At 36.0% G+C, this 18,638-nt stretch overlaps 1 protein-coding gene across 2 annotated transcripts in view; it reads right to left on the bottom strand.

Annotated features, from left to right (window-relative positions):
• Positions 1–5,040: 5,040 nt before the first annotated feature.
• The window catches only part of Tinag (tubulointerstitial nephritis antigen), a 79,794-nt gene continuing 66,196 nt past the window's right edge, over positions 5,041–18,638 (bottom strand). For both annotated transcript variants that reach the window (XM_040740216.1, XM_005073716.4), the window contains exons 10-11: positions 18,365–18,410; positions 5,041–5,388 (exon numbers count right to left, since the gene is read on the bottom strand). In XM_040740216.1, coding sequence (XP_040596150.1) covers positions 5,254–5,388; positions 18,365–18,410 — 181 coding nt within the window. In that variant the 3' untranslated portion in view covers positions 5,041–5,253. The remainder of the gene's footprint in view (positions 5,389–18,364; positions 18,411–18,638) is intronic.

The raw sequence follows: 18,638 nt of genomic DNA on the forward strand, positions 1-18,638 counted from the left end.
TGCAAAAGAATAATTAGTGACCTAATACAGGCAAGAAGTGTCTATTTCAGCAGTCACTTCTTTCTCTGCTAAACCCTGCACAGTAGCTAACATACTGGAGGCATATCATAAACACCAACTGAATAGTGTATACTTCACTAAAGCTTTTTAGCAGAAAAGTTTATGAGGTCATTCATGAAACAATTGACTCCAGAACCCCAGACAGTACATGATTGAAGTGAATGAGGACAGAAACAAAGCCAGCAGGTCTGTGCCACACGCCACTGTGGGCCCCCTCAGCAGCTGAAAACTTCTTTTTCACTCTACCATTTTTCTCCTAGAGTCTCCTATGTCAGAGACCATAGAAACTACCTTGGGAAAGAAAATGCAAAGGTTCTTAATTTCCAGGAACCTTGGTGTTGTAGACAGTACATAATAGACAGAAAAAAAAGAATCATTACCATTCTTTGTCTAAATAATTTGGCTCTTACTGGTGGTGGCTATGGAGTGAAATTCCATTTCCTTTGATTCAGTACCAATAATATTTAATCATTTCTATCAGAGAGAGAAATGAAAATATCCACAGGAAACACAGAAGCTTTTTGTCCTCCAAGCATCCTTTCTTGACAGTGTAGGGTTGAATTTTTCTTCTTACATTGACTTTTCAGGAAGCAGGATATCTCTGTGTTCTTTAGATGTCTCTTTTTGGATACAATGGCAACTCATGGATTGATGTTTTGCCTCTTGAAATATTTCATAAAGCAGCAGTTTATGAATTTCCACTGTCTTTAGCTCCATTTATTGTCTTTGAAAATGGAATCAGCTTGTATCCAAAGAAAAAGAAATGTCTCCTAGTCAGGTCACCACAGACTTTCAGATGGATGATGATAGAACATGAGTTTCTACAAGCCATGGATAAGAAAGATGGATAAAAGCCATTCTCTATGCAGATCATAATATAGTGCTTCAATGTAAATAGGAACAGATACATAGAAGAAGGGATTACATTACTTAATACAGATGTATTAACAAGGAGACTGAGTTCATGAACTAAGTAAATTATTCCACATCTACATGGAATGAATCAAAATTCAAATTTTGTTTTCTGTGTTTCCCAGTTTGTTTCTTGTCCCATCACGTTCTCCTCTCTATCTGGTAAAGTATGAATTTTGATCCTCACACCCCACCCCTTTCCCCTTCTGCTCCCCAGGGAGCTTGAGACCCTCTATGGTGAATCTTCAAAGTCTGTCATATTATCCTGGGCAGGGCCTAGGCCCTCCCCCATGTGTCCAGGCTGAGACAGCATCCCTCCATGTGGAATGGGCTCCCAAGGTCAATTTGTATGCCAAGGATAAGTACTGGTCTACTATCTAAGGCCCCATAGATTGCCGAGGCCTCTTCACTGACACCCACGGTCAAGGAGTTTGATGCGTACATTTCACCAGCAACCCTATCAGTAGGGTCAGATCTACTGTGCTGCCAGGGCAAAATGCAGGGTCCACTTTCCTGAGTGAAGGGGAAAGGCCCATTCCCTCATCTACCAGACAGCATGGGCAAGGAGGGGTAGGATATCTTTCCTCAGCCCTCACCTTCACATGGCAGATAAGGGGAATGTGACCAGCTATATCCCATTCTCATACCCTTGGGAGCTCACTGGAGCCTCTGCCAACAGTGTCAGATCTATTGTGCTGACCAAGGAGAAGAACAGGGCTTGTTTTCCTGAGTGCTGCAGCTGGGATGGGGGAGGTTTTATACATTTTAATTAAAAAATTCCACATAGTATATATTTATCATGTTTTCCCCCTCCTTAATTCATCTTTTGCATATTTCTTGATGCCATCTGAAGAGACACAGTTCAAGTCAAAGAAATGCCCAAGAATTAATTCAACATACAATATTCAGGATGTTTGATCAAGAAAAATTTGGAAATAATTAATCTAAACAGAAACCCACAACAAAGCCCAAATTTCTAAGTAGACAGGAAAAAAATCAGGTGTTGGTAGTCAAGTATCTTCTAATCTGAGACAATTTTCCTGGTTGAATAAAATCATATTGTGGCCAATTCTACTTTCATATATTATTAATTTGAAACAAGAAGACTACATGAATGTGAACAAAAAGAGAAAAATAAATAGTTAAAATGGCATAAGAAATTGTACAAGCCTCATTTGTTGTGTAACTATTTCTTCTGAACTAAAGCATTCTATTCTTGGGGTAGCTCATAGGGAGCAAGTGAAATCCTAAGAGTTGTTGACATGGGCACAACCATGTCAAGGACAGCAGTGCCTCAGTCCAATGGAAGTGACAAAGCCTTCACCAAGTGCTCATAGAGATGCACAGCCTTCCTCCAGTCCAAGTGTGAGTGTTGACACCATGTGCAGAAAATATCCTTAGGAGCTTTCTTCTCCAAGGATGTGTACAGCCTGACGATTGCTCCCAGACTACTCCTACTGAAATTAGCTGAATATGCCTCCTTGTTGGTTATTTATAATGACCCTACTTAGCTTCCTTGTAAATTTATCTACATATGATATTCCTGCCTTCTTGTTCATCTGTATGTGATAAACATGATGAGCTCTGTGGCTTCTATGGCTTTTCCATCAGAAAGCCCAGACCAATGGTTCCCATCTTTTCTGTGTCTATGTGATAAGGTAAGTCACTAATTCAGCAAATTGGCGGACTACTCTCCAATTAGTGTCTGTCTCACCATGGATCATATTCTGCTGGATAAATTTACCCTAGGTTTGACTCTATGGTTTGATATGCTGGTATTATCATTCCCTTTTCTTCTCTGAGTTAAGTTTCCTCCTTATTTGGATCATTGGAAACATTAGAAACATAGAATATTTTATTTTTCTTCATTTATGCTTCCTTCTTTCCTTTTTTCTTTCTTTCATTCTTTCACCTTTTTTGACAGTTTTGCTATGTAGCTCTGGCTAGTATTGAGTCCTCCCGCCTGTCTTCCAAGAGATGGGAAATTTTTAAACAGCATTATCTAAGCACAGAAGTCAAATGGGGAAAATATTTCCAATATTGTTTTCCATTTGAATAGCATAATGTATGTGCACTGACTGAATCATGATGATTTCTTTTGAAAGGAGACGCTCAGCATATGGTATTCTCAGTTTTACAATGTATTGCTTGTGTTTTAATACCCACGAGAGACACTGCCAGTAAACATTTCTGTTGCCTGGTCTGTATTATTTCTGCAATTGTAGGGTGGATATTCAACAAGCAGAGGTTGCTATTCTTTGCTTGCGTTTTTCTTGACACTGGATCATCTTTCCCCACCTTTGCCAGACAAAAAATGAAAAAAAAAAAACAAAAAGAGACTGCAGAGCATCATTCAGCTGAAGAATTAATTAAGGTACAAAGACCCATCACTGAATATGAGCAGCACCATTTCCTAGGCTGGACCCTGGACTGAAATGAGAAAAACCAAAAACAAACAAACAAAAAACAAGATGAGAACTAGGATGCAGGTATTTTTTGCTCTCTGTTCCTGATTATGGCTACACTGTAAGCAGCTCCCTCAATATTTTGTTGCTGTGACTTCCCCACTATAATGTACTGGAATCTAGAAATGTGAACTAAAATAAACCCTTTCTTCCAGAAATGACTTCTGTCTGGATATTACTTCTTTCTTTATGAGGTATCATTGGTTTTGCTGGATTTAGCCTGTCAGTACATGCTTTCCTTCCATATCCTCCCTTCTAAGCATTTGTTTTAAGACACAAAGTATGTGTTGCAGCAACTGCTTCTAAAGCATTCCAGGGTAACAAAACAAATCAACTTCTCAAACTTCTACTGAATGAGGAACACCACCAATAAGGTGAATCATGAAAATTCTTTGAGGGGGAAAAAAACAAGTGAGTAGATACTTGGGATAAAACAGCATTGATTAACCAGGCAGTGGTGGTGTTTGCCTTTAATCCCAGCACTCGAGAGGCAGAGGTAGGCGGATCTCTGTGAGGTTGAGACCAGCCAGGACTACAAGAGCTAGTTCCAGGACAGTCTCCAAAGCCACAGAGAAACCCTGTCTCAAAAAAACAAAAAAAAAAAAAAAAGGAAAAACACTGCATTGATTAATGACTGACATAACTTCAGACATTTCTATGTGTCTTTGTGGGGTAAAGGGTACACATCTATGTGCCTTGCATTCTCTCATTCTCAGCATGACTGGCTTATCTAATCAAAGTACCTTTTGAATATAACATAAAAATCCTTACAATGAAAATAAGAGTTATGGAGTACCCAGAAAGTTAGAACATGGCTATTCTACCATTGCATCATGATCAGCTATGTTCATGACTATTGTTCTGCTATTTAGATGTCATTGAATTACAAAAAGATCATGTTCTTATTTTTGTTTCTCCAACTACAGAGGACTGAAATCAGAATTAATATTAATCTAGCTTACTTTTTACAGTCTCAAGCAGTAAACTGTTAAATGTTTGTGATAAAAACTGCATTTGTTCTTTGTAACTCTTGGCATCATGCTGTTTTGTTTTAAGGGCCTAATATGTTAATTTTCTATGCATAAATTTATGGTTAATTTTATGGTAAGGATTACAGAGAGTGTACTTGCTTCTCTAAATAGATGTGTATTTATGTCAAGACAATCCTTCTTTTTCAGCCTCTAAGGTTTTCTTTGATTACTATTGTCTACATCTCATGGACCACTTATGGCACTCAAGTAGCTGTTTATATGGTGTTACTTTTCATTTTGGGTAAAGCTACAAGCAAAATTTAGACAAAATAAAAGAAAACAACATATTAGCTTATTGAGAGAATGATCAATAATTTCTTGTGCTTCCAGCAAAACATAAGCAATGATTAAACTAAGAAAACATTATTTGTTGAAAACAAAGTTATGGAGCTGGGACACTAGTGAGTTTGCTTTTTGTTGTCTGATGGACTATTCAGTTGAACTGTGTGTTCATATAATTTCTATAAAGGATTGATATGAAATTTGAAAAATAATCCTGTCACACTGTGAACAATTAATATCAAAGGGGTCACCATCATGAGAGCAAAATAATAACACTCAGGGAACTTTAATGACATTTAGCCACTCTTTCTTTATTAGTATTTTAATTTACTCAGTAGCATAAAGAGAACAAAAGATTAGATACTGGAGTAAAACAAGCAAAAAAAGGAATGTTCTCTGCCCACAGCAAAAATGCAATACTTGCATTGACTCGGAGAACCTTACATTGCTAAAATTCAATTTAATGAGTTACTTAAATGTATGACCTTATGAGAATTGGATAGCTATGGATCATCTGTACTTGTCAGTTGGCCCCATGCTGCGATAATCAATTTTTCAATGTCAGACTCATTTACTCCTCGAAGAATCCTAAAATAGCCATTCTCTCCCCATGACTTTCCCCAGGAATTGGCAGCAATCTGCAGAAAAAAAGCAAAAACATTGAAATGTTGAGCATTATACTTTGATATATTTTAACCCATTTTATAAAAACAGAAAAGTACTATTTGGCTTTTAATTGCCTTTGGCTTTTGCAGATGGTAATGATTAAGCACCTAAATATTTTCTGTATAATGATCAGGGAGTTCTATTACTTATATCACATTAATATCCTCATGTGTATTCACTGGCAGCAGTCAGAACTGATGTTCCTTCAAATGTGACGGTACATTTGAATGGTAGGCTTGACATAATATATGGTCACCTGAGATTTGATTCTCCCTGGGGAATTCTTAGGTTATTTTAGGAACATGCCCATGAGAAATTCTCTTAATGTGATTAATTGATGTAGAAAGCCCCATCCCTGAATGTGGGCAGTGCCATTTCCCAGGATGGTCCCTGGGAGAATTGAGAAAAACAAAAAAGGATGATGAGAAATCACACGCAGGTATTTTTTTCTCTCTTTTCCTGACTGTGGCTACAATGTGAGCAGCTCTATCAATAGTTTGAGGCTGTGATTTCCCACTCTGATGGAGTGAAATCAAGAAATGAGAGCTGAATTAAACCATTTCTTCCCTAACTTACTTTTGTCTGGATATTTGGTCATAGCCCATGGAAAAGTAAGTATGACACAGATGTATGAGAGTTATGACCTATCCTCGTGTTAAACACCAGAAAGCCCCAAATAAATGATACATTATTACGTGTTCAGATGAGTTATAAACAAATGAATTATGATCAGCACAAGTGTTAAGGTGAATATACTCATAGAGTGTTACTGAGTTCACCCTAGCAGTATTACATTTATTTATAAGGTGTTGACTTGACTGGCTATCTGAAATGTATATGGAAGGCTGTGTAGAAACTGCCAAAACTCTCATTGTAGAGAGAAGCTCTGGTAGAGGAAAACAGCAAAACCCAGAAATGCTAAGCATGAAGCAGCACAAGGGAGTCTATTGAAGTAATTAAATTGTTAAGTTTCTTGTTAGATAGCTCACCTGGCAAGAAAGCCTTAAATCCACCACAGAGCACGTAGCAGCCTCAAACTCACTAAAGCTCACTAGTGTCCTTGCACTAAGACTTTCCTCCCTGCACAGCACTTTAGACATGAGGCACCAAGCCTGGTGACTGAGTCACTGCTTTCAGTTATGTAATCTAATGAAGACTGAGAAAAATAAAGTATCTGAGAAAGTAAAATCAGCAGGAATTAGAAGTTTTTCCTTTATTCTTTTTCTTTTTAAAATCTGGGGAAGATTAGAAAGCTGGTTTGGATCCAGAATAACTCCTAGATCTGAAGCTTGAGTGAGTAAGTTCATTGTGAAGCAAAAGCACTAATGGAGTGTGCAGAAAATGTCATAAAGGCTGAAGTGGCACATGGAGGGAATTAGTTGACCACAACTAAATGCAGTAGACCAGCTCTGTAAATTAGAGACTTCATAACAACAGCTGCCACGCTTGGCTTCCATTCTCCCTGTGCTGGGTCAAAGATGGAAAATTATCTTGGGTGTGATCAGCTCTGATATTCCCAAGGCATATGGTGTTGCATTCAGCTTCCTCGGTTTTCTCCAATGAGAATAGACTCCCTCAGCTCCAGAGATTGTCATGACAACATCAGTTTTAAAAGACATCCAATTATCATCAGCATTTCTTATTTTAGAGTTGGCTTTTTGCCTCCTCAATCATCCCTGACACCTGAAAGGAACACTCTCGAAGATGGGTCTGAAATCACAAATTCGGTGTGTCTTCTCAAAGTCAAAATGGACTTTGAATAGCTGGTAATGAGACAGCAGCAAAATGAGTGTCTTTGCAACTTGGATCTAAACAAAATTCCAATTCCCATATTTTTTAGACAGTTCCAATATATGAACATATTGGAAAATCATATATATATATGATCATATACATACATACATATATTATTCCCAAAAACACAAAAATCTAAATTACTCTAAAATTAAAAATACTTTAGGAACAGTATTATTTTTCTATAGTGAAACTATAGTGGTAGCACTGTACCTATTTTCATCTGACTGAATATTGTTTTCATACAAAATTTCATCATTTTGTCTTTGAGGAATCTGGGAGGGACATGTAAAATTTGTTAAACAAATGCAAATTCATATGTTAAGGAAAACTGTGATAGCTAATATTGATTGAGACGTGACTACATCTGGAAATCAACTAAAACCTGAACAGCTGCACACACCTGTGAGGGATTTTCTTCAGGGAATTATTTGAAGTGGGAAGACCCTTCCTAAATCTCGGCCCCACCTTCCAGTGAGCCTCAATAAAAGGACATGGAAGCAGGAAGCTTTTGCTTTTGTTTGCTTGCCCTCACTCTCCAGTCAAGTTTATCTTCTGGAAGATGCATTCCTTCACTGACATTATAACCTACTTCTCCAGGATTCCAATGTAGACAAAGGCTTGCAGCTCTCTACTGCAACACTGGGACTGCAGAGATTAACATAGAATCCACCAAGCTATTCTTCAAATTGTTTTAACTTTGTCTGAAAAGGACCAAGAATCTTGGTGGATATATTAAATTTAGCCTACCACAAAACCCATTCATTATCTAAATGCTAGTAAGTTACAAATAAAGTGGCCCTTCCCTATGCTATACAAGATATCTTTAAGGAATCCACACCAATACAAAGTTAGTTTTAAATTATTGAAAGCATTTCTTTCATCCTTATATAACAAAGCAGGAGCATTAATTATTATCACACCCATCAATATTTCCAAGGAGGTTAATTAGGTTTCATTTAGTGAAGGGAAAGAAATATGAAGAATGCATAATAAGAACTATAATTAATATATGTAAGTGATATGATTCTATATATGAGACCATAATACTTTACCAGAATATTTTAAAAGCTCATAAATATTTCCATTAAACTTGTGAGATACAAATTAACATATAAATAGCAGAAACCGTTCTATATACCAATTATAAACAAGTTGAAAAAGAAGTTAGAAAAACAATCCCACATACAATAACAAAAATAAAACATACAAACAACAACAAAATACCTGGAACAAACATAACCAAGAAAGTGAAAAATATCTACATTGAAAACATGGAAAAATGAAGAATTTGGAAAGGACACTAGAAAATGGAAGTATCTCCCATTCTCATGATTAGAAAAATTAATTTTGTGTAAATGGCTTTTCCACTAAGAGCCATCGACACATTCAATCCTGATGAAAACATATGTTATGCTTCACATAAATAGAAATATACAAAAACAATATAATACTAGTAAAAATAGTAGACATGAGATCAGAAGAATAGAATAAAGAACCCAGACTTACATATAAGCCCCCACAATCACAGACACCTGGATTTGACAATGGTTCCAAAATAACATAAGAGATGCAAGTTGGATAAAAGATAGTATCTTCAACAGTTCTGTGAATGCTAGATACATATGTAGAAGAAGGAAATTAGACCCTCAAGTTTTAGTATCATTATACTGATATGTGGAACTTTTCCTTATTATATCATCCATGAGAGGTTTTAATGTAACACTGGTTTTAATGTTGTTTAAATGTTTGGAGAGACTGACAAGACTGTCCACCCCAAGTTTCTTTGTGAGAGTGCTGTAATACAGTCGGTTTTGCGAAAATCTTCCAGGAAGTTCTCAGACTTTCCTCTTTCATTCTGTTGAAGGTGTCTTTTCTCAGAAATGTGTACATTTCATGTTGGAAAATTTGCAGTAATATTCTCTTAACAACTGTTTTGTATGCAATCGGTACTTAGCAATTTCACTTTCAATGTGGATTATGTTGTTTCTTTTTTGGTGTTTCAGAAATAATTTTTCAAGAATTAATTAATGTTTTTAGTTTATACTTGATTTCCTTTTTATTAATTTTGGGCCTTAATTTAATAAATTTTCATTATTTGTTGAGTATTAGTTTCTCAACTAACTGAATCACTGTTTCAACATCTCAAAATTGTATTTGAAATTTATTTTATGATTTTACAGTGGGATTTATAATGCTTTAAATACATAACATTTGTAACATGGTGTACTCTATATAATTTCAATCTTATGTTTTTATTGAACATATCGTGCATCCTGACAATTTAGGTAAGTGGTTAATGAGCTTTCAAATAATTAGTACAAAGCCATCAAATAGTGTTACTGTTCCTAGTCTACATACTTTGGTAGTACTGTTTTTCCCTGTTGAGATATTGAGTCAGAGATTAACATTTATTTTTGTAGCTTTAGCTGTCCACTTTTAAAAATAAGTATATTCTTTCAGTATTAACTTGTTTAGAAAGGCCTTATTTTACTTCTACTTTGAAAAAGCTGTCAGTAATTTAGGATACTATGGAGGCATCACCATCCCTTTATCATCTCTGTTCCACTCAGCAAATTATTAACATTGTTATTTGGTTACTTCTCACTTTCTGGTTTGTTTGTTCAGTGGTTTGACTTAAGGTCAACTTTTGACATTTTTAAATTAAAATATGATTACATCATTTCTCCTTCCATGTTCTCCCTCTGAACTATTCTATATTCCACCTCACACTCAAATCTGTGAGCACTTTTTCCTTTGATTATTCCTGTTATGTATCATTAAGGAACATGTATAATTTTTAAATATGCTGTTTTTCTCTTTACCTTTTATTTTCTGCTATTGATAATTGAACTCCTCCATGTGGTTTCAAGAGTTCTTCTGATTAGAGTTGGTGGAGATTTCTAAAACTTTGGGTTGGTATCCTTTATTTTTGGAAAACTGGTCGTTATGGGGTGAATTATAAATTCTGCCCTGTTGTCTTTCTTTCTTTCCTTTGCAAGAAGTATAACTTTATCTACATAAACTCTGGATTTGCTTTTTTTCATTTCCTTCAATTATCCTCCACCTATTATAATGTGTGTAAATTTTATTCAACTTCATTTCTGACCATTAAATACCATCTATACTTCATTTCAGTATGGAAAAATAAGAGAAGAAAATTAAAGTAATACAAGTAGGAAGTCGAATTATCATTAGTTACAGATGATATTATATTACGCATAAGAGGCCCCCAAAATCCATCAGAATACTTGTAGAAATGAGCAACACTTTAAGCAAATTAATAGAATATAAGATCATATTACAAAACTAGCAGCTTTTCTATGCATCAACAACAAATACAAAGAGAAATCACACCCTAAATTCACAATAAACCCAGAGAAAATAAAGTTTCTGGGAGTAAACTTAATCAAGCAGTTTAAAGACTTTTACAATGAAAACTTTAAATCTCTGAAAAAGATTGAGGAAAACACTGCTGTTGGTTGTTTTAATTCTTTGCTCTATTGGTTCTTTGCTCCATTGGGAGCCTGCCACCCAGCTCTGAAATAAATCACACAGAGAGGCTTATCATTAATTATAAACACCTGGCCTTATCTTGGCTTGTTTCCAGTCAGCTTTTCGTAACTTGAATTAGCATCTACCTTCTGCTTCTGGGTCTTTTCCTTTTCTTACATCTATATATCTTACTTTCACTCTTACTCTTTGCTTGACTTCTGGTGTCCTCTTCTCTCTTGCTCCCCCTTCTATTTCACCCCAATTTAAGAAACCAAACTTCATACGGTTCCTCCCTACCATTTCCTATCAGCTAGTTGCTGGCTAAGCCACCTGACTGCAGGTTAATTTTATTTAATGGAACAAATGTAACATGTCTTTCCATCATTAAACAAAAACTGCATAGCATAAACAAATGTAACACATCTTAAATTAATATTCCACACAAGCACATGAATATGGAAAGATTTCTCATTCATTTGTAGAATTAATATTATGAAATAGACTCTTCTGTCAAAAGATTCAGTACAATTCCCCTGTCAATCTCAATCCTCACTTTATTCTCCAAAAAGAATAGAAAAATAATCATACAATTCATATGGAGTCCTGAAAGACTCCAGATATTTGAAAAAATCCTAGGAAAATGAACAATGTAGGTGGAATTAACATTGCACATTTCAAGATATATATCAGAGCAATAGTAATAAAAGCAGTCTGGTATTGGCTCAGAAATCAGACATGTAGACCAATGAAACAAGATAAGATATATAAACATTGATACACATAACTACAGCAATCTGATAATTGACAAAGATGCCAAAATCATACACTGGAAAAAAGAGCATCTTCGATAAATGGCATTATGAAAACTAGATGTCCACATGTAGAAGAATTAAATTAGACCTATATCAATCAACCTGCATACAGATTAACCCCAATGGATCAAGAGCTTCAATATGATACCGGAAAATGCTAGAAACTGTGCCCCACAAGACACAGGTGTTGTTCGGGAATTAAGGAAAGAAATTTAAAACCAAAAATCTTCTATATGAATTAACATTTTCAATTTTTTACAGATTGATTTCATCAATATTTTATTAAGTGTTTTGTAGAGGCAATTTTAATGCCTACTTACTAGTATCATTTGTTAATTATATTGAAAGCTGTCTTCTATTGGTTATAATTTTTCCTACTCATCTAAATTTTTAGTGTGTGCTATATTTTAGGCTGACTGAAAACACTAGTGTTGTATTTATTTTCCCCAAAATGTTGACCCTTTGTCTATGTTGAATGATATGCTAAGGGACTGGTAATTTCTACATTGTAAAACTTAAGTTGCTCAGAAATAGGAGCTTTATTAAACTGAATCCATATGTGGTTTCAAGTATTCCAAGATGCTCAGTTCACAATTGATCCAGAGATACTGAAGAATTTATATAGATTTTCCACCCTCTTCCTTCACGTACAGCTTTGTTCCAGAGCCTGGCAATTGTTTCATGGGAGGAAACAGATGTAAGCTTTTGGTCCCTCTAGACTTTGGTCCAGGTTGATTCATATTCTCAATTGAGTGCAGGAAGGTTGAGCCAGGGTAAGAATAGAGAAGAAAAAGATGGGAGATATCATAAGAGAGGGAGCCAGTATAAGTTGGAGGAGAGATCTGACACTAGTGAGATCTTCACAGATCTACAAGAATGACACCAACTGGCTTTAAAGCTACCTTAAATGGCCTCCCATGATAATGAGAATGATGACTACCTTATATGCCATCCTAGAACTCGCATCCAGTGACCGATGGAGGCAGAGGCAGACACCCATAGCTGTGAACCGAGTTGAACTCCTGGAACCCAGTTGCCTTAGCAATCTGTGGGACCTTGAAGACTGGAGCAGTATTTATTCCTGGCATACAGAGGGACTCTGGGAACCCATACCACGTGGAGGGATGCTCTCCAAGCCTGGACACATGGGGAAGAACCTAGGCCCTTCCCGGGATGATGTGACAGACTCTGAAAATCCCTCATGGAAACCATTGCCCTCCCTGGGGAGCAAAGGGGGGATGGAGTGGAGGTGAGGAATTGGGAGGATTGGGGGAATGGGGAGGAGGGGGGAGAGGGAACTGAAAGTGACATGAGTAAAAAGTTAAATAAAAATACATAAAAAATAAAATAAAACAAAATAAAAAATAATTCTCAGCTTGAGTCTAGACTTAACAAATGCTCCCAGATCACAGAAGGTCAGTGATTCATTCAGCTCTCATTTTGGAATAACATATGTTCAAAATTTGCACCAGGTCCTCTACATATATACTATGGATGTTTACTTGTTGTTTTTGTGTAACTCTTAACAGTGGGAGTAGGTGTACCCCTATTTTTCTTTCTGCTCTTGATATTATTTTCCTTCTATTGGGTTGTCTTTTCCAGCCTCGATATGAGGACTTTTGCCTTTTCTTGTTGTATCTTGTACTGTCCTGTTTGCCTGTCTTTTCTGAGGAGGAAACAGAGGAGGAATGGATCTGGAGAAGAGGGGAGAGGTTTAAGAGGAGGGTAGGAAGGAAAACTGTGGTTGTGACATAATGTATGGGTGAGGAATCCATTTTAAGTAAAAAAATAGAAAAAGAAAATAATTGTATTGTAGTTTTCACTTAATTTTGCTTCTGACACGCTGATTATCTACATTTTAACCAACAATGAAAAACATCCAGCAAATGCTCTTAGAAAATATGCCTATGTTGTTAATATTTTTAAACTACATCACAGAAACTTTGGGAAAGCAATAGGTAACTTGTTTTCTTTTTCTCGGTATTTTGCAAAATAAATAAATATCCAAGAACCTTGATAAAATAAAAATGGTTATAATACAATGTCAAGGAATTGTTGCCTTTACTTCTAGAAACATTTACTCTTCACATCCCATGGGGATTATATCTGTAGTCATCTGCCTAGTTAACTGATTTAATGTACAGGGGCAATCCAGTTTCTTTTATCTCCTCCTGAGCCAGAGTGATTGCTCAGACAAAGTCCTGAATTAGTCCCCAAGGACTTAATATTATCTCCCTCAGTATTTACATTCCAGGAGAGACAAAACCCAGTATTAGAGGACATTATCTGGAGTTTGTCCTGGCCTTGGAAAGACATATTTATATTCTCAAAGGTCAGGGCAATGTAACAAATGCCATTTTATTTCCCTTATTCATTTCGGGAAAGAAGAAAACTGCTTCTCTCCTGGAAGTAACTTAGGAAATCCTCTGCACTCCTTCACTCTATTAGGAGACATCTACTGCTGCTTATTTAGGGATCTCCATTGATCAACATCACATTATAAGCAAATATGAGGTGTGTCGGGAAGGGGCTGCTTTGCTGTGCTGTTACTCTAGCTGTTGACCTGGCTGTACTGTGAAGCAGGCTCTGTTTATAACCCAAGAACTCTGTGTAATGTGTGATGTGTTTGTGTGTACATGTTGATAATATTGGATACTTTGTACTTCATTCAAAACCATCACTAGCATAAAAGCATATAAAGATTATATATTTTAATTAAGTCACAATAATTTTACATAAAGTGAAATTATCTTAGTGGCTTGATTTACTTTCTTTAAATGCATAGCTTTTTATTTGTTCAATGGATATTACTTATATTCACATACATGTATCCTATATGTGATAATATATACAGCATTTGGATTCCTTGTGTTAATAAGTCAAATATTATCACAATTGAAGATGAGCAATAAGCCCAAGGGCAGGATTCCAATCCTCAGAGCCCATATCATAAAAGCCTGGTGTGGTAGTGCACACTAACAATCACAGTGCTAGCATAGTGAACAAAGTTTATCCTTGGAGATCACTGTCTAACTAGCCTTGCCTATTAGCAAATTCTAGGCCAATGAGTGACATTGACCCCTCCAAAGAGTAGCACCAAAGAAACAACACTAAGGGTGTACTTAGACCTCTACAAATTCACACACATGAACACACACACATTTCTGAGAGTGTATATGTGTACATATACACATTCATGTTGGCATAAGTATCTGTGCGTGTATCCATATGCATACCACTTATGGGTTTTTAGTTGTAAAAGATTAAAAAGAATATGAGAAGATTTCATACTATTTTCATGTCTCTTTCTGAACATTATATTATTATGAAATTGAATATACTTCAAATTCATTCAATAAGAATGTCAACATAGAAGCTCAATTGCAAATATTAAAATAATCTCTCCTTCACAATCTTTTTAACTATGAAACATTAATGTTATTTTTGAAGAAGTTTCCAAAAAATATTCTGATCAGTGTATATCCCAACACTTAGTGGTTTGTATGCAATATCCATTCTACTTTGTCCACTCAAATTTAGATTCTGAGGTATAGATTTTTTTTATTTCTGGAAATGTCTGTGGGCTGGAGATTTATATGAGATTATGAGATTGACCCTCTTAGGTTCATATATTTGAATACTTAGGTGGTGGAATGATTTGGGATGAGTTAGAAGGTGTGACCTTGTTGTAGGAGGTGTGTCATTGGGGTTGGGTTTTGAGGTTTCAAAAGCTTTGCACCATTTTAAGTCTAGTCCTCAATCTCTCTGTGTGTCTCTCTCTGTCTCCGTCTCTCTGTCTCTGTCTCTGTCTCTGTCTCTGTCTCTGTCTCTGTCTCTGTCTCTCTCTCTCTCTCTCTCTCTCTCTCTCTCTCTGCCTCTGATTTTCTTGCTGCATGCCTTTTTTCTGCCATCATGGACTCTAGCCCATTGAAATTCTAAGTCCTCAGATTAAGTAGTTTCTTTTACAAGTTGCTTTGGCCACGGTTTTTTATTACAGCAGTAGAAAACCAAATAAGATACAAGTCGGTATCATGGAATGCATACTATGATGGCAGACCTGACTATGATGGTTTTAGAGGGATGTGGAAGACTTTGGGACTTTGCACTAGAAAAAGAAATGGTTGAATACTGTAAGTGAAGCTTAACGGGCACCCCAATAGAAGATCAGAGTACTGCAGTGCAGAGAACAACGCAGTGTGGAATCCCAGTTAAAAGGATTCAGAGAGGAAGCAACTGGCCTAGAGACCATTCTTTACTATTTTGACAAAGAATATAGCCCTTGTCCTAAAAATTTTCCTGAGGTTAAATTGAAATATTGGCCCAATTTCCTCGGTGAAGGAGATCTCAAGAGAACCGAATAGTAACTCTGTTGTATAGTTATTAATAATCACTTTTATACAAGTCTACAATGAAAAAGAGAAAACAGGGCAGTACACACACACACACACGGAAGAGATAGGGGGAATATATTTACTGGTTAACGTTAAAAAAAAAGTAAAAGTGCATCAGAAAGTTTAGTGTTGGAGCCAAGATTTATACTGAAAGAAAGGACTATTCCAAAATGAAATAAAAGGAGGGGCTGCCCTCAAGACAATACACCAGCTAAGCTTCTAACTTTTAAAAAGGAAAGGTCTCAAGAACTCTCTGCACCTAATAATGTGATTCAAGAGTTTCAAGCTACATCCCAAGCAGGCAGTCTGTGGTGATATCTTGTTTGTAGCCTAACAAATGAAGCTTACATGGAGATCAGAAGAGGGTGGAGCGAGTCACTAGTTGATCTTAGAGATCTGGAAGTCTGTACAGACAGACAAGAAGTGATGAGGCAGGATGGAGACAGGAGCTCTGCCCTTTTCTGCTGAGACGTTGGCAAGGTAAAAGGTGTCTGTGGCTTGCTCCTTTGTCTCTCTTATCTTTCATTATTTACCCCTATATCTGACTCCAGGTTTTTATTATTAAGACCAATTAGAACTTGTGTTACAGAAGTCAAATTTGTCATTGCTGTCACTGTGGGTCTGGCTTTAGAATCATGAAAGAAACATGAATAAAAAGTTGTGGAATCTTCCTTAGCAGTTAAAGAGAACTACTGAGGTCAGGTGTGTGGCAGGGGAGTCCTTACATGGAGGCCCTAAAAAGTTATTGAAAGTATAAATTGGATTGATTGGAAACCCCAACTTGTAGATGCCAGATTCTTGAGACATTTGCCAAGGAAAGTTTCAGACCAGGAGTAGAACGATCCTAAGAGAGAGAAGTGTATTGTAGAACTGTAGGAGAGAGCCATCTAAGACCTTTGATATCAGACATGGAGCTTGAGAATTTGGAGTTTCCCTTGCTGGTTTTTGGTCCTGTTTTGGTTCAGTATTTCCTCATTATGTCCTTATTCCTGCATTGTAAAATGGTGTATTCTTTGTCATTGTATGTTAGAAGTATGTAATTTGCTTTTTTATTTTACAGAGACTTACAGTTAAGAAGGTTCTTTGAATCTCAGAGGAGACTTTGGACTTTCAAACTGTGAGATACTATAGGGGATTTTGAAGTTGGATTAAATCATAATGCATTTTGCCATAAGCTATGAGGGCCTAGAAATGGTATTTGTATGAAAATGGCCCCAGTAGGCTCACAAATTGGTGGAATTGTTTGGGAAGGATTAGGAAGTATGGACATATTTAGTAAGGTGTGAAATTGGGAATAGGCTTTGATGTTTCAAAGGACTTGAAATATTCCCAGTCTCTCTCCCTGCTTTGTAGTCTCAAGATATGAACTCTCCCAGCCACTACTTTAACTCAACACCTGCTAGCATGTTCCCCACCATAATAGTCTTAGAATCTAACACTGAAACCATAATTAAATACTTTTTATATGTTGCTTTGGATATAGTGCTTCATCAAAAAAGGAGAAAAGTAAAAGACACACACACACTCTCTCTCTTCCTCCCTTCTGGGGGTATGTGTGTATGCATGTATGTATCTGATGTGTCTGCATGTATGCTGTTTCTGTGGGTAAAACCACTTTCTGGTAACCCTGATAATATGAGTGAGTTTGACCTTAGCTGCCAACATAGTTGAATAAGATACTTTTCTTCTACCAAAATGTCCTTTAATGTCCACTTGCTTGATGTGGATGATTCATGCCCATACATATAATCATATGCTCACATAATAAATAAATAACAATGTAATGTTAAAAACTAAAAAATAAGACTCATGATAATTAGCTGCATTCATTATAATTAACCAAATATTTTCATCAATATGTTCCAACCTTACCTGTATCTTATTAGGGTATGTTATTTTGGAAGTAGGTTTCTTTTAGACAGGGTCTCTTGTAACCTGAGCTGAATTTTTAATTCACTCTGTATCCAAGAATACCATGAATCCTCAGATAAATGCTGAGGATTAGGCATGTGTCAACATACCTGGTAAAGTTCCGTGTTACTTTTACTAACTCTTTTCCAGTGAAGACACATGTATATGTTATATTTGACAAAAAAACACAAAGAACTTTCAACTTCTATGAGATTTGTACGTGTATATTAGGTTACATAGTGTATATGCATGATATTAACATAGGAAAGGCCTCAAGCTGGTAAAATCTAGATGGTAAAAGAACAAATAATTATCCTGTTGATTCTCAATTTGAAAGAAATAAAAACAAATTCTTCTTTTACAACTTAAAAGCACTGGACTTGAATAAAACTTTATTATAACACAAACTGGTACAATTATCTTTGTGCTGAAGAAAATACCAATGTGGGAAAAACATTACAGATATGATTACATAATACAAAGCTTGGAAAAAAGGGCCTGGTCTTCACTTCACAGTAGGAATTCTATTGGAAAGTTTTACATACCCAAAACTTTTCTTTCTTTCCTCCTGCTCCTCTCAGTGTGCCCCATCTACAAATAATAACAAGATTAATTAATTAAAAAGTTTCATTTGTACCTTGAAAATATTAATTTGACTAACATTCTTTTATATTTTCCATGTTCCAATGAGCTTTATAAAAGAAAAGTCATCAGTGACTTTCAGAAATTTGATAGTATAGCTTTCTTCTTCACTATAACGTTATTTATATGAAAAAAGAATGACCTTTATCCAATTTGCATGAAACAAAACTTCATTAC

The sequence above is a fragment of the Mesocricetus auratus genome, unplaced genomic scaffold, assembly GCF_017639785.1.
Source record: "Mesocricetus auratus isolate SY011 unplaced genomic scaffold, BCM_Maur_2.0 Super-Scaffold_100691, whole genome shotgun sequence".
Taxonomy (NCBI): Eukaryota; Metazoa; Chordata; class Mammalia; order Rodentia; family Cricetidae; genus Mesocricetus; species Mesocricetus auratus.